This window comes from Megalobrama amblycephala, linkage group LG5 (assembly GCF_018812025.1).
Source record: "Megalobrama amblycephala isolate DHTTF-2021 linkage group LG5, ASM1881202v1, whole genome shotgun sequence".
Taxonomy (NCBI): domain Eukaryota; kingdom Metazoa; phylum Chordata; class Actinopteri; order Cypriniformes; family Xenocyprididae; genus Megalobrama; species Megalobrama amblycephala.
In genome coordinates this window covers 32,974,080-32,997,658 of record NC_063048.1, presented here as the reverse complement: position 1 = coordinate 32,997,658, position 23,579 = coordinate 32,974,080, and the positions used below count along the sequence as shown (strand labels likewise).

Genomic DNA, 23,579 nt, shown 5'->3' with positions numbered 1-23,579 from the left:
AATAATGGTAAAACTTTAGATTAGTGTCCAATTCTCATTATTAACTAGTTGGTTATTAGCATGAATATTAATAGAATATTGGCTGTTAATTAGTACTTAAGCACATATTAACGCCTTATTCTGCAAGACCTTATTCTACATCCCTTAATCCTACCCAAACCTTAAACCTAACAACTACTTTTCTAAGTATTAATAAGCAGTATTTAGGAGTTTATTGAGGCAAAAGTCATTGTTAATAGTTCATTAAAAGTGAGAACTGGACCCTAATCTAAAGTGTGACCAGAATAATTTATGTAGTTTTATATTATTTAGTTTATAGACATTTCATGTCTATCCTATCGTTTATTATCTCTTCGAGATTGATATTACTAATTACTTTAAGTCCTATAAGGAACTAAATACTTTTTGGAGAGAGTAATTTGTACAGTAATCTAATTACGCTATTGAATATGTAATTAGTAACTAGTAATTAATTACTTACCCAACACTGATTGCGAAGTACAGTATTAACACCGATGTGGTGACTGACAGCAAACATTCATCTGCGCTGAAGAGCCGTGCCGTTACACAACCCACGTAAAATTGATAATTCCGCAAATAAATGCAATTGCAGGTTTCAAACAGAGACAGCGACAAAGAGGCACAACTTATGGACTGCAGCTTTAAGTAGAAAAACAAAAACAAATTCACACAGGGCACATAATTGCATTTAAACAATGAGAAGCATCGGTAACATTGCGGTCATATTAGCAAATGTGCAAAAAAGGCCCATCAAAGAATGAAGTTGAATGTGGCACCAATTTTCAAGATGCTGAAAAAGAATCATTTAGCACATGTTTACCTTACAAAAAAAAAAAAGTAGCGGAAATCAAAAAACGCATTGTCCAAACCAGCTCAAATTTTATAATTGTGAAATGATTCAATAGAATAAAACCCACAAAGAACTACAAAGAAACAGACAGCAGATTTCATAACGATTTTTAATACCAAAAACAAAATAAAAAAATGATCATAATTAAACAAATAAAACTTAAGAAAAACTTCAGCTGCTCACAAAAGATATAAAGCTATAACTGATATTCTATTTTAACAGAAACAGACCCATTATCAAAACTTAATATGCATTTCAACTAATAAGACAATTTTTCCTAACAAATCATTCAAGCTACAAAGTGAGGGACATAGCAAAGTCAAAACATCTGTTTTTTTGTTTTGTTTTGTTTTTTGCTTTTTTATTATTCTGAAAAAATAAAAAGGAAAGGGTTGTGTAGGCAGTTGGATTTCAACAAATGCATTAATGTCCATCTCCTATCTGGTTTTTACAATTGAAATTTTAATGCTCTGCCTGAAACTTTTGAGACTGAAGACTTTGCACGAATAGCGTTAAGTGTAAATTGGCTTTATATGTGCCTTAGTGGAGAGCAAACTGTTCCAGGTAAATTCCAACATACCTGGGAATTCGTCGGGAACCATCCACCTGTCCATTGAGATGACTTAGAAGTTAGCGAGTAAGCTGGCATGACAGGAGGGAACTGAGTGAAAGGTTCCTCGGCTCCAGCTCCCAGATTAGTGAATGATTTCCCTAAAGGCATGTTCTTACACGCAGACAAACTCTCCCATAAATACACACACACATTCCCAGTCTAAGGAGTCACCCAGTGTCCTTACTTGACCCTCCCCGCTCTTTATCTACCAAGACATTCTTTCACCGACAACCCCAGCTCATTCTCTCTGGCTGCATCATGTGTTGGGTCTAGACGTTTATTGGATGCTGGGGGAGGGCTGTGGGTTTGGATTGGCTGTGGCTTGGCGTGGCATAGTGTACATGGCTCCCAGGAACTGATCAGCGATCCTTCCCGCCTCCCTCAGCCCACTCAGCAAAGCGCCGTGCACCGTAGCGGGGTAGTTTCTAATGGTGTGTTCACCCGCGAAGAACAGACGTGGAACAGGCTGTGAAATGCACAAAATTAGCATGACAACTTCTTCAGGAAACAAGCATCTCAGAGGAAATTAGCAATAAACTATGACACTCACCTGTGAGGCTCCAGGTATGGCAGGACCAGGTGTGATGGGCTGGGCCATGAGGTCATAGTCGTTACCAGACGAACCAGCAGCTACGTATGAGTAGGACCCACGAGCCCAGGGGTCGGCCCGCCAGCGACTCACCACCGTCTCTTTTGGCTACCATGACGACAGACACATAACACAATCAGTTTGTTGCTGTTGGAGCAGAGCCAGACGAGCCATACCGCGGGAATGAGCCACAAAGTCTTAAGTGTTTGAGCGTGTACCGAGTAAGGATGGGTTTCGTTAAGGTTTTAACAGTTTTACTACTCTTACCGATACTGCTTATTGATCTGGTACTTTAACAGTATTCTTATTGGTTCCTTTTGTTATATTTTTTATTAAAAAAAAACTACAATTAAGAATTAACATTGCTTTATATTCTGAAATATAAAATAAATACAAAAGAAACCGCAATGTTTGAACAAAAATGAACATAAAACATTGATTTGCTTACAAAAGAAATCTAATAAAGCACTCAAATTTAAAATAACACTGCATAGTTTTCACTATATAAATTGATAGATTAATTATCATTAAAGCTAAAGTTATTGAGTCAAGAGCACTAGAGCAGTGAGTGATTTTTTCTTTGTCTTTTGTTGTTTGATTAACATTAAATGGAAGAAGCAGCAGCCGAGGTTTATTGGACTATTTATTAAACTGCCGTCACTTTAAGACCGAATGCACAGATCTTATATACTGATACACATCACATTAACTGTTTACCTCCACTTAAGACATAAATGACTGTTTAAGTGAATACTCCCCAAGCTGGTCATTTTGACATTTTTGTGTGTATTTGATAGTTTAGATGCGCACCGGAAATATAATTTTGTTGCGGTCTTTTTCGGAGCACGCACACAGAAAGCCACCTTGAGAATGCATCTCTTACGTGGATTACTGTGCTTTTAATAACTCTTTTTATTATCAAATATGTCCTGCAATTTGGCAACATTACACTGCAAAAAACACCAATTTTGCTGATTTCAAAGTTAATTTTGGGCTTTTAGGGAGGTATGAATGCATACCGCTGTGAGGGAAATGAAAGGTAGGTGCACTAGATGGAATGCCGCAAGTTTTAAATAATTTTACCTCAAATATCTTTTTCTTTTTCATAATCCTTAGGAACCAAAATCTAAATTAAATTAGCTAAAATTATATTAATCGCACAGCCCTGAAGTGTAACCAGACTTTATATGTTTAGTTCTCGCCTTCGTCGTCACTCAATAAGCAGGGGCTTTTGTGTTGCGCACTATCGCTCCACAAGAGAGATCTCTCTTCTGGACTACGAATATCAAAAAATGCATCATAATGTCTTAATGTTACCGCATAAAGAAATGGCTGGCGAGATAGAATTTGAAAGATAACATCTACATGGCAATAATAAATAAATTTTCTGAATTTCTCCAGTACCGACAGCAGAACCGATAATGTTGGAGCTTATCGATACTGCAGACTTTTATAATTTAGCACCAGGGCTCATTTAATACCAGGTTTCGGTACCCACCCTAGTACTGAGATATGAGAAAACTGAACTCTTCGCAGTAGATTTAGGTTGACATTTCCTCTCATGACTATTCACACAATCTGATTTGTTGTACAGTATGCAACTAAAAATGAAGCAAGCTACTCTAGCTCACCTGAGGTACCGCACTGCTTCCAAAGATACCCTTGAGGATTGCCAGACAACGGCCAACAATGACATCATCACTTATATTCTCCATAATGCCTGCAGCCTCTCCTGCCATCAGAGCCAGAAGTATGGGTGCTGAGAAGGGACAAAAGGTCAGATTTAACAGGAGCTCTAAATGACATAATTATGTAATTTTAAGTAATAATTAACATTGTTAAATGTAGTCTTTAGCAGATCTCAAGATGAAGATGTTATAATGTCATAATTTAAATAATGTGATGATTAAAATTATTCTTGCATTTAATTTTTTTTTTTTTTTTTTTACTAATTAGTAAAGATTTTTATGTGTCATTAATGGGTTATCAGTTCATGTATAATGGGTTATCGTGCATGAAAATCATAAAATATAAGTGCATCGCTAAATTGAATGATTACCTTTGTAGAGGTTCCAGAAGAGAAACAGTTCCCCTCGACTGGCTGTGGTACTTCCCACATGTCCAAAGAGGTTAACACTGGGGTCCCAGAATACTCTATCAAAACACAACACCACCTAGGACAAGGACAACAGATTAATAAGTCAGAACAGATTTTTTTTTTTAAACACAGCATGGTTAGGTGGAGGACAGTAAAGAGATAGTTCACCCATAAATGACAATACTCATCCTCATGTTGTTCCAAACCTGTATGATTTAGGCTGTGTTCACATTTGTCATGTTTTGTTTTGATTAAAATGAACCCTGGTGCGACTGCACTATTAGTGTGATCGATCTGAATAAGCGTGAATGCTGCCATCTGAACACTGAAAAGGTGGGTTTTGGCCCATTACCAAACTAACTCTGGTGCGGTTAGACTGAAATATGAATGCAACACAGACCAAAGACATCTAAACGAGCCAAAACAGGATGTGATATCACATGATGCGATGCTAAAAAGGACAATTCTCAAGCATACCTTTTTTTTCTTGTCATAGGAGCTACATAGCCAACTGCAATTTGGTACAGGCATCAGAAACTCTGTCGCTTTTCATTTGCATGTGCAATGGAGGAATTCCTGGTGTTGTTTTTAGTCTTTTATTTTTTACATTTTATAAGCTCTCCACGAGTTCTCATCTGGTAAAATTACAATCATATGTACGCACATACAATAATTGCATTTAGCTCAGCACACAGCATTGTTTTGTAAGTTAACTTCCGTTGCAAAAAATATGTCATAAAAGCCACTTTTTTGTGTGCTTTGTATTGTCGGCCTTAAAAATGACAGTGTGAATGCTAAGCAAACCAGGACTAAATGTATAATTTTCTTTTTTGGTCCCGACCGGAAGAACCAAGATAACCGAACTACAAGTGTGAACACACCCTTAGAATATAAGATTTTTGGAGAAATATACGTTTTTGCCCTTACAATGGAAGTCAATGTGCACCAAAACTTTTTGGTCTTCAAAATACCTCTTTTTGAGTTCATACAGGTTTGGAACAACATGAGGGTGGGTTAACTGACAATTTTAATTTTTAGGTGAATTATCCCTTTAATTAAATCCCGAAAAAATACTAGAAGTGTAATGCTGCATCAGTATAATTCAAATGTTTTCAAGACCACTTACAACAAGGCCCTCTAAATTACAACACCACCATAATGCAATTTCTTTATCATATGTACATGTGTTTTAGCACATACTTATAAAGCAAAATCACTTTCAATACAGTGCACGATACCACAGAAGCTAAAAGCTATTACTGAGAGATTATTTTTGTCGCTAGAATGATACAAATTGATAAGGAGGAAAAAGAACATGCAATCTTAAAAAAGTAGCTGAAGCTTGCTTTCAATGGAGTTAAAGAAAAAGCATTTCTGAACATTTCTGACATCCTGCGGTGTATACAGACAGCTGTTTCTGATATAGCAGCACTGTGAATTAATCTGGTACCACACTGTGCCCCCTTGTGACAAAAACCGAGAAATGGAGCGGGACAATTGCATAATACTGCAGTATTTTTCTGCTGCAGCTGAACTAGGAGAGGGAGTGAAGGTAGAGAGAGAGTGCAGTGGAGAAGGATAATGACGCATCCTGGACACTTAATGTGTGTGGGGGTAAATTTGTTAAGGACACATTAAATACACATCTATGTGTATCGTGTTAAATATGATGTGAACTAACCAGCCCAACCTAAGCTTCACTCTGTATTAGCCAAAGTGGATTAGTTTGATATACACATAAAATGTCCCATGCTGACACAGGCCAGCACTGTCATTACATCAACGCCTGCAAAGGAATTATTCACACCTTGTTGAGATTCCCAAAGCCCATTCTCTGGATGGCAGCCGTCTTCCATTCCGGCAGGGGAGGCACAAACTGCACCGCTGGCGGCTGCTGCTTCATCACTCCCAAAGGAAGAGTACACAACACGGCATCACACTTATAAATAAACGTCTGGGTAGTGGAGCGGGTATTTACCGCTATCACCTCACAACCTGAGATGGAGAGAAAATAATGCTTAAACTTAAATAATAAAAAGCGCACCAAAATACAAGCACAAACAGAAGGAGCTGGACTGACTGACTCACCAGATGATGTGTATCGGACCTGTCTCACTGCAGTGTTGAGTTTGATATCCAAACCCTCTGCAAGTGCCACTGGGACGCATGAGTATCCGTTCCGCACGGTCAGGTGACTTCCCGTGAATTCGAAATCATCGTCCTACTCAAACACAGAAGAAAAGGGGACAGGTTGCAGAAGCTTTGTTTTCTGTATTTCTGACTTCTTACATTTATATGCATTTGACTGGGAATCGAACCCCTGACCTTGCCAGTGTAAGAACCATTTTCTACCAGTTGAGCTACACGACACTACAAAGTCATTAAAGGTGCAAGAAAAGGTGGGTGTGCAGTACCTGATCCCAGTGTTTGAGCGAGAGCGTGGACAGAGGTGTTGCATTGGCAAACTCCAGGTTTGCAAAGTGCCAGTCAAGAATCTGTCTGTCTCTCGAAGACAGATAAACATCACTGAGAAAGAGATCCAGAATGACATTACTTGGACTCCATTCAGGAGGTTAGACAGGTATGTTAATGTGACCTCAATTTGATTATTTGCATAGGTTTTATGATTACCTGGGTGGGTTGGCCTCCAGCTCTTGCAGTCTCTCCTCTAGCTTAACCTGCATCTCCACTAGTTCGTCATACTCCTGCAGCAGAAAGACACATTTTTACACAAGATTACAGATCAACACATTCATGTATACGATTTTTATTCTTACTGTATATTAAGGATTACATATTCTTAAGAGGAAGAGGCTAAATTGAGGTTGAATCAATGTGGGTTTTTAAATGACAAATGGCAAAACCATATGTAGAGAGCAGGGTGGCCAATGGCTGACAAAGATTTATAATGCACTTTAAAGGTAGATGGAGCAATTAATATGCAGACTTCTTACACAATTTAATTGAAAAAAAAAAAAAAAAAATGTTGATTCTTAATTTATATTGAACCCAGAACAGTTCAAAATAAGATCGTCCTCTCTACCCGGCACCTGAGTGTGAGGTTACACTCTTCGGTGAACAGCTGAAGGCAGCGGCAGTGGTTTCATCCCAGAGGGCAGAGTCATCCCTCTCTGAGTGGGCCAGCCGTTCACCCAGCAAACCAGCATAGGACTATTTAAAGAAAATTCTACCCTTAAACCACATCATACAACTCTGAAATATCCTGCTACAGTTTCTCTGTGTGTCAGACTGTTATAGTCTGCAAGAAGAGTCTTTTCACATGAAGACCACATGCACAATGGATGGTATTACTTTCCACACAAGGTGAAAGCACATACAATAGCATGAAAGACAGAAAATGACAGGTACACATTTCTGTTGCTCTCATGAGTTCCTTTAAAGGCATACTCTACCATTCAAAGGTTTAGGGTCATTAAGATTTTTTTTTTTTTTTTTGAAAGAACAATTGATCAAAAGTGGCAGTAAAAGCATTTATAATGTTACCAATGGATACATAATGTTTATTTTGAAAACTATGTTTTAAAACATTGATAATAATAAATGTTTCTTGAGCAGCAAATCAGCATATTAGAATGATTTCTGATGATTTCTTTCAAAAACATTGTGCTGACCCCAAACTTTTGAATGGTAGTCCATATAATGGAAAACACAATGATTTTGCCCCTTTGAAAACTAATGAGCCTATGTGTAATGATTTATAATAAGTTCCTTCTGTAGTCAAGTTTTGATTTTGAATATGAAAATGTGAATAAAACAGTTGTCATTTTCCATACTATAAACTTGAAGGCCAAGGTTTAAGGCTTCATCTCCGAGTTATGTGCTAAAAGTATCTCAAAAGTTTAAAATGAAGCCAAACCCCAGTGTGAGTGAGCAGACGTTGAAATTCATGTTTCAACCATAAATGGTTCAAGCGCCTCTAATGGGCTACAATTGAGAGTGATTATGTGAATTAACATGCTAAAATCTCACCAGCGAAGACCGCTTAAGTTAGGAATTTAGCTTTCTGCTCTGTGGGTGCTAAAGAGAGTCCGACAGTGTTAGACTGCGGTTTGGAAAATGTACTAAAAGAACCCAACTGAAACAACAGGCTGAAATGGTATTATGCTCCATTACCAAGCGCAGAGGTGTTTGGCATGGTTGTAAAACACTGCTGTGCAGTAAAAAGATATTAAGATTGAGCATGATGTATCCAGAGCTGTCTGCAGATGCTACCAGAAAAGATCTGGGGTCTAATTAGGGGATTGCGTAAGGCTGTCGATTTTGCATTCAGCATCGGTGGCAAACGAGTTTCATTGTTTGATACGGACCTTGGTTAGATTAGACATCACCTTTAATTTGACAGAAAAAAAAAGAAAAGAAAAAAAAAAAACAGGCCGAGAGGGACAGAATTACAGTTTTTACAGCCCATGTTTACCAGTTTTTTGGCCACTGCATCAGAATCAGGAAATGAAACAAGCCAGAACTGATCGTGTCATTGACATGTGGTTTCCTATCTAAATGTGTAAGCGTGCACAATGTTTATATAGCCAGTGTGGGATCTCATGTGGGTTTGGTCAATGTGGGTATTTTTTGGGGGATTTTGGTGTACTACCTTGCAGAGAGCTGTGAGGTCTCTGTGTTTGCTCTTCACCAGGAACTCAGCTGTGATGTCTCTGGGTGGCTTCACCTCACTGGCCTCTTTATATTGCTGATGCAGCTCCTTTACCTTTTCCTTAGTAGCCACCATCTGAATAAGAACACGAACAAGCAAATTAACTGTGTGATGAGTAAGCTGAAACTGATGGACGTGTAACTGTGTGTTAATTACCTTATTCAGAAGGTCTTTGAGCTCTTCTTGAGTCTTCACAATCTTCTTCCAGTGTTCAATCTGTTCATCTTTCACATGTTTTTCCTGCAGCCTGAACAGATAAAAGCAGCATGTCAATTCCACGCTACCGTTTTCTCATTTTAAAGGACAAGAACTGTTTTATTCTGAGGCTCAATTCTTAAAGCTCTTAGACAATATTAAACAAATAAACCAAGAGTTCACTCACTGTATGACAACTTCTAGAGCTTGTCCCAGAGACACGGGTTTGTTGTTAAGAAAGTTGAAGTCCAGCTGGTGGCTGAGATACGATGTCGCCTCTAACAGGCGATTGAACTCTTGCTCTACCATCTCATCCTTCTCTTTAGGGACCTTTAGCAGATTTACCATTAAACCATTAAATGAACCATTTAACCATTCAATTAACATATATGGATGATAATCTATCTGTGTATGTTGTGTGCTAAAAATGTCTTTTTGTCTTTCATAGAAGAAAAAAAAAAATACAATTTGGAGAAACATGAGACAAATTCATTTTACGGTGAACTATTCTTTTTTAGTGTAAAAGCCTGTGCATATCAATAAACCGTAAAGAACAATTAACATAATATTTTTAGAAACAAAATATAATATTTTATTTATGGAGACTCCTTTTCCCAGAAGGGTTATATTGACGGTAACTGACAGACAGAGCTTAATTATTCATAATTTCCATTGTATCACCAAACAATTAACATAATGCATTTAGAAGATCATTATGAATTAGGATGTCTGACATTTAACAGGTGTTCATTTCCACATTGTTCTTGGCATACAATAAGGCATTAACCTGTATTGATTTTGCAGTTGTTGGGTGTTGTTTCTAAGTGTGTGAATAAATTCATTAGAACAATTCCTCTAATTATATATGTTGTATGAAATTATAAACAGAAATACTTACACTTGTGCAGCGCTCTCCCTGTATAACCAGGGCAATCCACCATTTTAAGAAATGAAAATGAAGTGAAAGCAAGTGAGAGAAAAACAAAAAGAATAGGATGGAACGTAGCAAAGAGAAAATGTTCAGGGGTTAAGAGGGGGCAGAGAGTGAGAGAGACAAAAAGACTGTTAGATTGTTTTTTCCTCCAATTAGAGTCTGAAGCTTGACTTTAAACATAGTTAAGATGTCAGTCAGAATAGAATGGAAGGAGCACTGACTTTTCATATTTGATTTAAACATCATGTTAACTGGTCTGAGAAACAACTGCACTGTAACATTGTGAACACACTGAGGTTAAGGTTGCCGATCAAAATTGTGACACTTTTTACATTATTTTAACATTACATTTACTTTTGATATATTGCTTAATAGTTTAATATTTTTATCTTATACAAACAGACATACAAATATATGTAACTGAAACGTGTATGAAGCCAGATTGATGTGCGTCTGTCAATGTTTCAAGAGCACTCACAGCCTGTCCATTGGCCTCATAGAGAGGACACTTCTGTTTGATCTTGGCCAGCTCCATGTTGACCTGTTTGCTGATTACAGCCATAGGGTTTCCACCTGAAAGAGAAGCATGCTTCAATTTCAAACTTGCAAAAAGTCTGAGACTTCTGCCTGAACATGCCTCTTTTCCACAGTCAACAGTGCCACCTCCTGGAGAGAAGAGTATTTGATTTTTCTTACCCAGTCCAGTCACCACCATGGCACCCAGGTCAGCTACATAGTTCCCTTTCCTGAAAGTGGCCACTCGCCCTCCTACACGATCCTATCAAGAACAATCAAGGTTTGAAAAAAAAAAAAAAAAAAAAACTTGCTGTATGTAATGCTGTATTGTAGCAAAGTGTACTTACTCTTGCCTCCAGAACAGTCACATCCATCCCAAAACTCTGCAGTTGTCTTGCTGCTGCCAGCCCTGATACTCCACCTCCAATCACTATCACCTTTCCAGTCTTCTTCGCTACAAGAACAGTACAAGAGAGTATAATCAGAACACAGAGTTGTCTCTATACCAGACAAATTAAATTTTTTTCTGTGAAAAAAAGCCTTGTATGTTGTCATCCTGTTTGTTTGGACATTAATATCTCTAGGTCTGCTCTGTTGTGAAATTAAGTCTCATTTACTTGGCAGAGGCTTTACTCTCTTGTAGACGCCAAAGTTGATAAACCCATGTCTCTCCAGGTAGCTGTGTATCCGGTGCACCAGAACAGCATCACCTGCAGAGAGCAACAGCAAGCAAATTAAAAATATATACAAGAATATTTAACAAATACAATAAAAGGTACACTATGTAACTTTTTGTTCAAAATTAACAATTTAAATGAGTCAATACATCAATCTTTTATCCAAAACATGTTTTTGTCTTACCCTGATTCACTATTGTATTTTAGGTTTATATTTTAGACCTGTCAGGATGGTTTTCACAAGAAATTGGGTACATGCGTTATGGGCCTGTGCATGTCTCGTTATATCAGTAAATGGAGAAAAGTCGCTCTGACTACTTTGACGTGTGTATGGTGTGGGAGTGGCATAGGTTAGTTGTCACAATGATCGAGAAAGGTTAACGTAAAGCAGGCAAAATCTCAAACCTCTGGGGAATCACCTGCTTTTTAAAAAACGCTGAACATAGGAGAGTCTGCTGTCAAAGTCTGAACATGACAGAGCTCATAATAAAACAAGAATAAACACTGGCTTGGCTTTTTGGAGATGGCGAGAACTGAGGGATTTGAAATGTTGTAAACATGACACAAAGATGCTGTTTTTATTGGTGAGTAAGGTATTTTATTGAATAGATAAATTTGTAGCTCATACATTGTAAAGCATTATATATTATTAAAGGGTTAGTTCACCCAAAAATGAAAATTATGTCATTAATGACTCACCCTCATGTCGTTCCAAACCCGTAAGACCTCCGTTCATCTTCGGAACACAGTTTAAGCTATTTTAGATTTAGTCCGAGAGCTTTCTGTCTCTCCATTGAAAATGTATGTACGGTATACTGTCCATGTCCAGAAAGGTAATAAAAACATCATCAAAGTAGTTCATGTGACATCAGAGGGTTAGTTAGAATTTGTTGAAGCATCAAAAAAACATTTTGGTCCAAAAATAACAAAAACTACGACTTTATACAGCATTGTCTTCTCTTCCAGAATCCTTTCCATTGAATTGATTCCATTGAATCCTTTCATCTGTCAGCGTTGGTAATGCACTTTTATGTTGCAGTGGTTGTTTTTGGCGATTAGGACATCCGCGACATGCACACTTATGCACCATTTTAAAAAATATAGCAATACCAAAATACAAACAATGTAGAATAGCTTGAATACAGCGTGCGTCTCCCTCAGACTGTAAACAAAGCTTCTTCTACTTCTTCTTGTTTTACGGCGGTTGGCATCCAGCGTTTTGGTGCATTACCACCCCCTTCTTGTTCAACGCAGACAGATGAAAGGATTCAATGGAATCAATTCAATGGAAAGGATTCCGGAAGAGAAGACAATGCTGAATAAAGTCGTAGTTTTTGTTATTTTTGGACCAAAATGTATTTGATGCTTCAAAAAATTCTAACTAACCCACTGATGTCACATGGACTACTTTGATGATGTTTTTATTTATTAGTCATTAATGACATAATTTTCATTTTTGGGTGAACTAACCCTTTAAGTGTCATTTTATTATGGGTTGTTGTAGCGCTGTGTTGAAATTTAGGGTGTACTCTACTCACACTAGGCACGGTTGCCTTGAACCGAGCCTAAGCGCGATTGTCCCCCCCCCACTCCCCCGCACGCTTACGTCATATACGATGCACTTTCACGAAGATGCTGCCTATTATATTTATCATTTATGCTGTGCAGCGATTTTCTCTTGCACGTGTCAGAGGATTAATATGAAGGCAGCTGATGTTAATGAAGGAATTTGCAGCTTTACTCAAAAAATACAATTCCTGTTCATCAATAAGGTGAGAAGCAGACCCGTAATAAACCCAAATACTCTCAAATTAATTACATTAATTGATAAATGTAATATCAGAGTAGTAATAAAGATGTTTGCCATCGTACCGATGACAGTAGTGCACACAAAAGTAGTAGCTGTTCTGTGCTCAGGCACGGAATGGAGCAATCACACTTGTCAAACAAACCGGGTTTTGGGGGTCAAACGCGCTTGGGCACAGTTCAGAGCGCCTAGTGTGAGTACACCCTTATTTTCAAGAAAGTTGAGCCAACACTTGGGCCAAAGTGTGTCTGATTATGTGTCTGAATGTAACAAGAGGGGAAACAAAACTAGACAGTCTAAATATATAACCTCATGACTTGAGTAAAGATAAAGTAATCAAGAAATTCAGATTTGCTTTTACTTAGTAACAGAAGGGTTTGCCAAATTATACATATGAAGAAACATGATATTGTAGAAAAGTGATGTAATGAATCTTATTTCCATTCTCATGTGATAGTGCTGAAGGCAAACACTAGAGATCTTACTCCCAAGTCACAGTGTTCATAACGGACAAGACGTCATCTGACTTGAACAGGTCAAGGTGGAGATGTCTAGTATAGTATAAATTTGTAGGTGTCGGGGACACCTGATTTAACTTAAGTCTGGTGCGTAGGGGAATCTCTACCACAAGAGCCAAAAGTTACAAAGAGTCTATAAGCCTTTGAGTCTATACATTCAGTGTAATAACATCAAATCCTCTGAGAGAGGATTTTTGGAATCAGAGCAATGTCAGGTGGAACAGACTTACTGTTGTATGGAGCTTCTAGCTGTTGCACAGTGGCCTCAAAAGTCAGCTGAATTTTGGGGTTGTCCAACCATAACTGAAGCTAAAAAATAGAAAGAAGACATTTTCACAACTGACTGGAAAACACATTTAGTTGTTCCTGAAACATTTCTGTTGGATCAACTTTAAATACACTACTATTCAGTAATTTGGGGCCATTAAGATTTTTTTAAATGTTTTTAAAAGAAGTCTCTTATGCCAAGGCTGCTATATTTGATCTAACATATAGTAAAAACAGCAATATCGTGAAATATGATTACAATTTAAAATAACTGTTTTTTTGTTTTAATATATTTTATCCCTGTGATGACAAAGCTACATTTTCAGCAGCTATTACTTCAGTCTACATTATCACATGAACTTTAAAAAATATTCTAATATGCTAATTTGGTGCTCAAGAAACATTTATTATTAAAAGTGATGAAAACAGTTGTGCCTCTTAGTATTTTGTGGAAACCATTTCTTCAGGATTCCTCAATGAATAGAAAGTTCAAAAGAACAGCATTTATTTGAAATAGAATTTTTTTTTAACATTAATTTATTAATGCCTTTACTGGCAATTTAACAATGATGCTTGTCTATCTCTCTTATCAGCTTCAGAAATCAAATCAAATCAAAGTTAAATTAAATATCACTGTGAACTCACTGTGCGGTTCCGGATGTATAAGAACACCTTCTGAGTATGCTGTGGTCCACTGATAATGTCAGGGAAGCATGCAGCTTCCTGTGATGTCATACGGTCATGTGGGAGACGGCTCTGGAAGGCAGCCCCCTCTACACCTGAAAAACACAGTATTTATAAAACTTTCTTTTATAAAAACCTCATTTATGTCAAAATGACAGGAATCATTTTGAAATGTTTGTGAAATTGCTTTTAAAATTCAGTAAAAGGTGCGAAATTATAGATTAGGCCAACCTCTTTCCATACCTGATGGTTCCTCAGGCTCGCTGTCATTCTCCTCCTCTATTGGTGGGGCTGGAGGAGGAACCACCTGTTTTCGTTCTTTCTCAGCTTTAGCGTTCCTCTCTTCCTCTGAGTAATACTCATCCTCCGACAGATTAGCGAGACTCTCGTCCATCTCCCTGTACTCCACCTGCAGCAGGAGGCACAATAAAAGCTTCATTAAAACCTTGTTCTGCTTCAGCTAGGGTGAAACAGGACCATTATGGTCTACTTAGGCAGATTCACAACTGGTCTTAACATCAATGGCACTTTTTTACATTTCTTGTGTGGTAATTTTTTATCCAGTTTCTACTTCAAGGTAGGGTAGGCCATTTTCAGAGAGGCTACCAAAAGCAAGCTAGCTTTGAAAGCATAGGATCCCATCCAGCCTTTAGAGCGTCTCCAAAGCCACGCCTCCTATAAAAAAAACTCTTGAATGTGTACAGCAGGGAACAAACAAAAGCGTCATGAGAGATGCCGTTAAACTACCTTGTGTTTTAAACCACATACAATTACAATATTAATGAATGTAAACAACTTAAAGAGCACTGACCTGTATCACCTGACTAAACGATTTTACTGCACCCAGTTTTTAGGTTCTCAGTTCAACTCGGCTAAATAAATAAGCCTGTCTCAACCATTCCTGTTCTCTTTTCAAAGAACAGGAAAAGTTAATAGAAATGTTTACCTTGGCCCTTTTGCGGCGACTGGTTCTGCGCCCCTCTGCAGAGTCCTGATCAATCCCTCCTGGCCCAGGAGGGTGCAAGAGAGGGGGTCCACCTGGTTCCCCACTTGGGGAGGCTCTCTCTTTCTTTTTCACATCTACTAAACCCGGGCCAGAGGGACCGGCCGGACCAGCCTGAGGGGCAGAGAGGGTTTCAGGAGCACGGTCACCGCCGTTACTCCCTGAGGAAGAGGAGCCTGGGTCTGACTTCTTACTGGACAGCATCACAGGTGACAGAGGCCTCTCCTGAAACGAGGAAAGAAAAGCTGAATGTAGGTGTACAAACAAAAGATGAGCAGCAATCTAAAGAGAGACAATACAACACGCTGTAAGTCCCTGTCATAAACTATAAATGCTTCAAGATTGATGATGATCATCTTTCTTTCCATAATGTTTGGTTTGATCCCATACATAACACAGTGAATGTACTGTTGGTTGCCACACAGCATATGCACCAATGGATCTGAATGCTTATCCTCATAAAAAAAAAAGAGCTGTGCAGAAGTTTAATATCGCACTTGTGCACCTGCTCTGAATAAACAGGCATTGTTGGAGACACTCAGGCATGAGGTCAGCTTAGAGATTTGGGTAAATTTTGCTTATTAACTACCTGTAAATTATAACATATTTTGGCCAAATTTCTCTGCTCAAACAGATCGTGAACAAATTCAGTAGAACTAAACCAAACGAAAGCTATATTTTAAGCAACCTGACTCTTTTAATCGGACACTAAGGCAATGAATGAGCGGCATGAATATAACGTTAATGTGCAAGTTTAGCTGAATTAATAGCGATAGCAGATAAACGCTAACGTTATACTGCAAATATTTAAAGCCAGCACACCAGTCGCAGCTCTGAATGTGGGCTAATGTGTTAACGAATTTATTTTATCAAACGTAGACAAACAATATAATTTGAAACTATGAAGAAATAAGACTATAACTGATGCGCTCATGCACTGGTTAGCTAATATGCTACTGCTAACGGCACGAGCTGCTTATGAAACTACATAAAATCCCAGTTGTTCATTACTGTTTATTTATTATATTTATCATATAAAATATTAAATGTTTATAAATGTTATGCGTTATATAACGCGTTGTGCTCGGTTTATAAAAAATATTATTTATATTTACCTCCTCGCGGCTGTGGGGAGTCTAGCACAAAGAAACAGACGCTTGTCCCTGCCGGAACCGAACAGCCAATCAGGGTAGACGACAAGCGTAAAGAAGGCGGGATCTAAATTCCCCAGTGTTGTAATTGGGTAAAATGCCATCGATCAAATGTTTCGGAAAGTCAGGCTTAATTTATGCAAATTCTAGTTGCATTGTTCAACTGTATGCAAACTAGTGAACCCCAGAAACCCAAACCATCCTAAAAAAAGAATATTTATGATTATGAGATTTCAACAATAAATAACAAGGTTTAAGACTACCAAACAATATATATTTTTTATATTAAACCATCATAACAGTCCACCAGAATGAAGTGGAATGAGTGGGTAATGTATGTGACGTTTGCGCGTTAGGAGGGGAGGAGCTATGTGTGTGACGTATGCGCTTTAGGCGGAGCATACGTAAAACGGAAATGTTGATCCAGGCAGGTGCGTGCGGGACAGGTAAAACAGGCACGGGACTGTGTGAAGGTGTGTCTCCTGTTTGTTGATGTACTCTTCCTCGCGATTTTTTAAAGCGGGCAACTAAAATAGTCCAAACTGACCGCGCGGATCTTTTTCTAAAGGTTAGTTTTCATCTGTTTATTGATCTTTCTGCTCTCAGAGTGAGTGATTACAGATCGAGATTTCATGAAGCATAGTTCTGTTTTTCTGTAACGTCACCCATTGTTGTTGCCGGTGATTCTTACAAAAACTTGTTTGACTGTCGTTAACTGAGAGTACATATATTTGTAAGGAACCATTAATAATAATTCCATTAACGCCAAATATATTAAGCCTGATATTGACTAAACATTTTTGATATATACATTTTTAATTTATTAAAAAAAAATGAACTGTTTAAAACACTTATTATTGTCACTAAACTATTTGTTTTTACTGTCTACTGTCAATATTTCACTGTACTAGCATCACAGAATAATTCAAATCATGTATTGCATTTAATAACATTCTGTAATGGAAATTTATTACAACAGCAGAGCAGTGTATTATTTGAAACTTGCTTTATTTATCCTGAATGCACATAGTTAAATGAAAATAATGCTTAAAGGTGCTAAAGAGGATGTTTTGTTTTATACATGTTTGCAATATTACTTGCACGAGGTAGGGCCTTAAAACCATCAGCCAATCGCGTAAACGATTGGCCCTCTGGCTTGTCAATCACTGCCATTACGTTCCTTGTGAAAGACGTGCGCGGATTGGCCCTCTGGCTTGTCAATCACTGCCATGACGTTCCTTGTGCGAGACGTGCGCGGCTGCGCGCTCCAGTAACTTTCCACACTCTACAGGCGCCGCATGCAATGTTTTTGTCAGGAGACAGGAGTAACAACTGCAGATTATGAGTTACCTGCGGTGAGTCCAACATAATGAATCCACTAACACAACACAGCGAATGCCGGTGGTAAACACTCGTGTTCCAATACTCGTGCACGAGTTTTGGGAGGCGTTCCCTCGAATGAGCTGTTAAGGAGGGGGTTGTTCTTGTGCATGCGCTCATTTCAAAAACTCACTAACAGTCTTTGGTTTCTCAGTCGACGAAAAGATCCTTTTTAGCACCATTAAAGCTGCAGTCCGCGATTTTTGGCCCTCTAGCGGTTAATAAACAGAACTGCACGCATCTTGCGGAAGAACATTGTAGCCGGAGCTACTTTTCTCGTGTATGCCTATGGAGAGTCACGCAGTTACAGTGATACTCTGCGGCGGGTCCTACCAGTCCGGTCTGAAATAGTCTGAATATAAACACTTATTATAAGTGTACCATAATGATTCATGGTAAGACAAAAACACGGTTTGGAAAATGGATTCATGTTGTACTTTCTCATTATATAATTTTTGTAAATTTTGAACACAAAAAAAGTTGCGGAAAGCAGCTTTAATATAAATGTAAGGTGATTTACTTTTTTATTATTATTCATTTAATTATTGTTTTATTTTATCTAATATTTATGCTCTTAATTATTGTTCTGTGTGTGGAAATGATATCACAGCTGAGGGGTATTTTTTTTTATTTTATAAACGTATATGAATAATTTCCACACAAAAAATATTGTGTATTTAATCTGGTGCAACTTCACATGATCAACAAGGTGCGTGGTTATTTATTTTGACCCCTTGACGTCACAAGTGTTGCTGGTATTGTTCACACAAAAAATATTGAAATGGTTTATAATAGTAGATAGTTCATATTAATTCATATTTTTATGATGGATTTTCATATAGTAAGATTCAACATTTTAAGACATCTAAATAATAAAATCTATACACAAGTCATTTGAAAAGTCATTAATGATGAAAGTTTACAATACAATTTTAAACGTAAATTTCATAAAACAAAAAGAGAAAAGTTAAAATCTAGTAATTAAATAAAATATCAACCCCTGGGATATAAAAGTTTTCAAAGATGAAGAAACAACCCTTTTTCTGATGTATTATTTGTTGCATCGAACGAAGAGTATTATTGTTTTATCAGTGTCATTTTGGTGCACACAGTAAGCTTGTCTTTCCTTTCTTAAAAACATCAGGATGAAGAACGAGGGAGAGACGACTGAACAGCCTGACAACACAGCATTCACGCAGCAACGGCTCCCGGCATGGCAGCCCATACTCTCCGCTGGCATTGTCATTCCTGGCTTTCTGCTCATTGGCTTGGCCTTCATAGGCATCGGAGTTGGCCTCTTTCTGACCTCGCAGACCATTACCGTGCTAGAGGTAAGAATTTACTGCATGGCAAGTTCAACAACAGGAGCAAGTTCCCTGGGTGGATGACATTGCATTTTACTGTAGTTTGTTCAGCCTCTCTAGTAGTTTAACAGTTGTACTGAGATCAGTTTTTGCTTGTTTGTTAAAGGATAGACAACACTATTTAAACATTAATGTCTGTTTTAGAGTTACTTAACCCTTGGCTCTACATTACACTGCCTAGTAGCTGAGTTAGTTTGGAGGTGTTATCATGCCAAGGTGTTTTGTGGAAGGTGAGAGATGTTAATTAAAGATTAATGCTCTGTTTTCTCACCGTGTCACAGATGGATTACACAGGCGTTGAGAAGGATAAACCCTGTTTCGGCTGTACGATTCCAAATATCCAAAACTGCACTTGTGAAGTCCAATTCTCCCTCAGCACATTGTTTAAAGTAAAGTCATTGAGTTTGTCTCTGTTTTAAAGCCTGATATATTTCTCTCTCAATGTTAGAAAGTGACTGATAACATCTGTGGTGCTTACAGGGCCCCGTCTTCTTTTACTATGGCCTGTCTAACTACTTCCAGAACTTCAGGAAATATGGCGTGTCAAAAGACTACTATCAGCTCACTGGCGATACAAAATACTTCATGGTTTGTTTTTACAGAGAATGATCTTTTAAATGTTGTTTATTATTATTATTATTATTATTATTATTTTGGATCTTTCCTTCCATGTAATGGATCATATGTTCCTTGTTTTAATTTTCATCTTACTTTCCAGAGTCCACAAGATTCCTGCTCTCCATTTGCCTATGACTCCAAAAAGAACCCTATTGTCCCATGTGGCGCTATAGCAAATAGCATGTTTAATGGTATCATTTTAGTTTTGTGGATAACTTTATGTATATATTTAGCTCTGGAATCGATTACTAATATATTTTTTTCTTTGTTTCTGCAAAGACACATTTGAGCTCTACCAATTAATCAATGGTACAAAGAAGCAGGTTCCATTAGATGGTAAAGGAATCTCCTGGTGGACCGATTACAACATCAAGTACAGGAACCCTTCGCCTGTGAACGGCTCTTTTGCAAATGCTTTCTCTGGTAATTAGCCTTTAAGTTTGCAGTAATGTAAAATTCGCTATGAACTTGGATTGATTTGAGAATTGAAACCTAAATGCTTTATCTTTATTAATGCTGATTAACAGGTACAAGGAATCCCATAAACTGGCCCAAGCCAGTATATGAGCTGGACCTCACTGACCAAAACAACAATGGTTTCCTGAACCAGGACTTTCTTGTGTGGATGAGGAGAGCAGCACTTCCTGATTTCAGGAAGCTATACCGACGAATCACACAGGGTGATTATGCCGAGGGCCTCCCTGCTGGGAACTACTCTCTTACAATCCATTACAGTATCCTTCATCTGAAAGTCACAATTCACTCAAGACATTACTTGGGAATTAATATTAGGATTATCATATTTTATTCATTCATTCAGAGTTATAAAGTTAGTAGGATTTTATCTAAGCCACGTCATGGTTACAGTCAGGAAGTCTTCAGATATTTGTAGTCTCAAGACCTCGTCAGATATGGCTTCAGTCCTGTTTCGCAGATGTCTTTTGACAGGGTTTGTGATCCAGGCAAACCAGTTTTACAGGTTGGGTGTGGCTTTTAGCTGATCCTGAGCAGATTGTAGAGTAAACAGAGGTTTTTGGGTTTTTTTGAATATGTATTATGTGCCTATGCAAATCATTGAAAAGGCATGACAGTCAAAAGAGCAGCTGAGATTTGTCTTAAAGGTGCACTTCTGTAAAGTTTCTTTCCTTATCCACCTTATTTTACAATACGGAAGTAAGCTATTTTCTGTGAATGTGCGAGGCTTCCGATTTATTAGCCACTATAGGTAAATATTAACTAGGAATAATAATGTGCAGTAAACTGTAAAACTATTTTTTGCTACAAAACTGTATGTTTATAACTACAACTACACATTAAAATAATATAAGAAATGCGAGTTTGCAAAATCATGCAGTTTAACAAGCTGTTTTGCCCTTAAAATGGCTACGTTAAAAATAAGGTGAATTTACAAGTTTTACACAAAAGGAAATTTATTTAAATTTTGAAAAATATGTTTATGGGCAATACCGGTCAAATGTTTGGGATCAGTAAGATTTTTTTTTTTTTTTTTTTTTAATGTTTTGAAAGAGGTCTCTTATGCTCACCAAGGCGGCATTTATTTGATCAAAATAAAGTATAGTGCTGTAAGGAAAATTGTGAAATACTGTAATAATTTAAAGTAACTGTTTTCAGTTTTAAAATGTAATTTATTTATGTGATGGCAAAGCTGAATTTTCAGCAGCCATTACTCCAGTCTTCAGTGTCACATGATACTCACATGATAATCATTCTAATATGCTGATTTGGTGCTCACGACACATTTAATAGTATTGTCAGTGTTTAAGTTCTGCTTAATATTTTTGAGGACATCATGATACATTTTTTTAAAGATTCCTTTATTAATAGAAATTTTAAAAGAACAGCATTTATTTGAAAAAAAAAATCTTCTGTAACATTATAAATGTCTTTATTGTCACTTTCGACTAATTTAATGCATCTTTGCTGAATCTCACTGATCATAAATTACGATAGTGTACATTCACATGAGATTAAGACTCGCTGTAATATAAGCAGATTTAAACCTCCTGTTATTGGACAACTAGAAATATTAGAGTATTTCTAAAATGTTATTGTGATTAAAAACATCCTTCTACTTTAAGCGTAATATGTGTCCAAAATGACTGTCTGTGCATTATAAGCTTAATATTATTTAGTGCACCTTTAAAGCAAAGTTTTCAAAAACACTCATTATCTGAGTAAGCTTGATTTGTTTTTGGGTTTTTTTTTAAAATGCAATAGAAGTGCTCATGTGCAGCATGAATGAACCGTGTTTGTTCCTTAACCACATCATTTTCCAGACTACCCAGTACTGACTTTTGATGGACGTAAGAAGGTGGTCTTCAGCAATGTGTCCTGGATGGGAGGGAAGAATGATTTCTTGGGCATTGCTTATTTAGTGGTTGGCTCCTTGTGTGTGGTCATGTCAGTGGTTATGCTCATTGTTTACGCCAAATTCAAATTCTCAGATGATGATGATGTGTAATGATCATCATCAATGATCAAACATGAAAGGATAGAAATAAGGGGCTCATTAAAAGGACAGTTCATCCAAAAATGATAATTCTGTCATCATTTACTCACCCTCAAGTTGTTCCAAACCTGTATGAGTTTCTTTCTTCTGCTGAACACAAAAGAAGATATTTTGAAGAACATGAGTAGCCAAACAGTTCATGAGCCCCATTGACTTCCATAGTATGGGGGAAAAATACTATGGAAGTCAATGGGGACCATCAACTGTTGGGTTACTGACATTTTTCAAGCAGCAGAAAAAAAAAAATCATACAGGTTTGGAACAACTTTTTCAGAATTTTCATTTTTGGGTGAACTATCCCTTTAAGATGGAGCCATATTTTGTTTTCAAACAATAACATGAAAAATCAAGTTCTAGATACTCATTTTGCTTTCACTTGCTAGAAAGTTTTAACTTCAGGTCATTTATTTATTTCTTTTTAATCAGGAATTGTTCATTTACTAAAAGAACTTTAATAACAGAATATGCAAAAACTCAATTATGGTAATGGTAAAAGAGCAAAAAGCTTCAATGCTATTATTCAGGACTGTTACAGGTTTTTAGTCTACTTAGACTGTCTCAGGTATAAAAGATGAATTAGTTGTTCAATTAGTTTCTGGACAATACAGATAAAAAGAGCTCATAATATTTTAAAATTTCTTTAAATTTGATCTCTTGACTACACAAGAAATGTTTAACAGATATATAGACAGAGACAGCTTTAGGTGCCATGTATACTTGTCAAATCCAGGTTTAGTTTATATTGAAAATTAAAATGTATTGTGACTTGTTTGTTTTCTCTAATAAACTTTAAATGCTGTTTTATAATATTAAAGTTTTCGCAAGCATATTATTACTGTGTTATAATGTTTAGCCATAACAGCAGCACCATTTTGTTGTGAGCTTATGACCATAACAAGCATGAAAGATTGTATTTCCAAGCAAGGGAAACCTTGTGCTTTTACAGTGCCATTTGTTCTGGACAAGTTAAATGAAAGTGAAGGGCGAATCTTGACTGACTCACAGAGTCTTCATTTGCACGCACCAGTGATATTGATCCCTGTTAGTGAAAGATTTGATTTGGGAGCAGTATTCTGTGCGGAGTTTAGCTCT

At 37.3% G+C, this 23,579-nt stretch overlaps 2 protein-coding genes across 5 annotated transcripts; one reads left to right on the top strand and one right to left on the bottom strand.

The window, feature by feature from the left end:
• Positions 1 to 961: 961 nt before the first annotated feature.
• Positions 962 to 16,712, bottom strand: kdm1a (lysine (K)-specific demethylase 1a). 4 transcript variants are annotated; one of them, XM_048191887.1, is made up of 21 exons: positions 16,560 to 16,712; positions 15,388 to 15,669; positions 14,673 to 14,853; positions 14,403 to 14,536; positions 13,721 to 13,799; positions 11,106 to 11,198; positions 10,836 to 10,942; positions 10,669 to 10,750; positions 10,451 to 10,545; positions 9,937 to 9,954; positions 9,226 to 9,368; positions 9,000 to 9,090; positions 8,784 to 8,918; positions 6,803 to 6,876; positions 6,586 to 6,697; positions 6,260 to 6,392; positions 5,979 to 6,166; positions 4,133 to 4,247; positions 3,705 to 3,832; positions 2,035 to 2,181; positions 962 to 1,950 (listed from the first exon to the last, which is right to left on the bottom strand). In XM_048191887.1, the coding sequence occupies exons 2-21, from the start codon at positions 15,646 to 15,648 to the stop codon at positions 1,762 to 1,764; spliced, it is 2,505 nt and encodes an 834-aa protein (XP_048047844.1). In that variant the 5' UTR covers positions 15,649 to 15,669; positions 16,560 to 16,712; the 3' UTR covers positions 962 to 1,761. The 4 variants fall into 4 exon arrangements, with proteins under 4 accessions (XP_048047844.1, XP_048047846.1, XP_048047845.1 ...); XM_048191889.1 differs by having other exon boundaries at positions 14,685 to 14,853; XM_048191888.1 differs by having other exon boundaries at positions 14,673 to 14,850.
• A 295-nt stretch (positions 16,713 to 17,007) lies between these two features.
• Positions 17,008 to 23,296, top strand: tmem30b (transmembrane protein 30B). The gene is made up of 8 exons (XM_048191891.1): positions 17,008 to 17,163; positions 19,120 to 19,306; positions 19,621 to 19,728; positions 19,820 to 19,927; positions 20,058 to 20,148; positions 20,237 to 20,380; positions 20,485 to 20,691; positions 22,255 to 23,296. Exons 2-8 carry the CDS (start codon positions 19,121 to 19,123, stop codon positions 22,437 to 22,439), a joined length of 1,029 nt encoding a protein of 342 aa, XP_048047848.1. The 5' UTR covers positions 17,008 to 17,163; position 19,120; the 3' UTR covers positions 22,440 to 23,296.
• The last annotated feature ends 283 nt before the right edge of the window (positions 23,297 to 23,579 follow it).

Coding starts and splice junctions, on each gene's coding strand:
- kdm1a (XM_048191887.1), bottom strand. CDS start 15,648: ATGCTGTCCAGTAAGAAGTCAGACCCAGGCTCCTCTTCCTCAGGGAGT. Junction 10,751..10,835: donor TGACTGTTCTGGAGGCAAGA/GTAAGTACACTT, acceptor TGTTCTTGATAG/GATCGTGTAGGAGGGCGAGT. Junction 6,877..8,783: donor ACCTCACAGCTCTCTGCAAG/GTAGTACACCAA, acceptor TTTCTGCTGCAG/GAGTATGACGAACTAGTGGA.
- tmem30b (XM_048191891.1), top strand. CDS start 19,121: ATGAAGAACGAGGGAGAGACGACTGAACAGCCTGACAACACAGCATTC. Junction 19,307..19,620: donor AGACCATTACCGTGCTAGAG/GTAAGAATTTAC, acceptor ACCGTGTCACAG/ATGGATTACACAGGCGTTGA. Junction 20,692..22,254: donor CTCTCTTACAATCCATTACA/GTATCCTTCATC, acceptor ATCATTTTCCAG/ACTACCCAGTACTGACTTTT.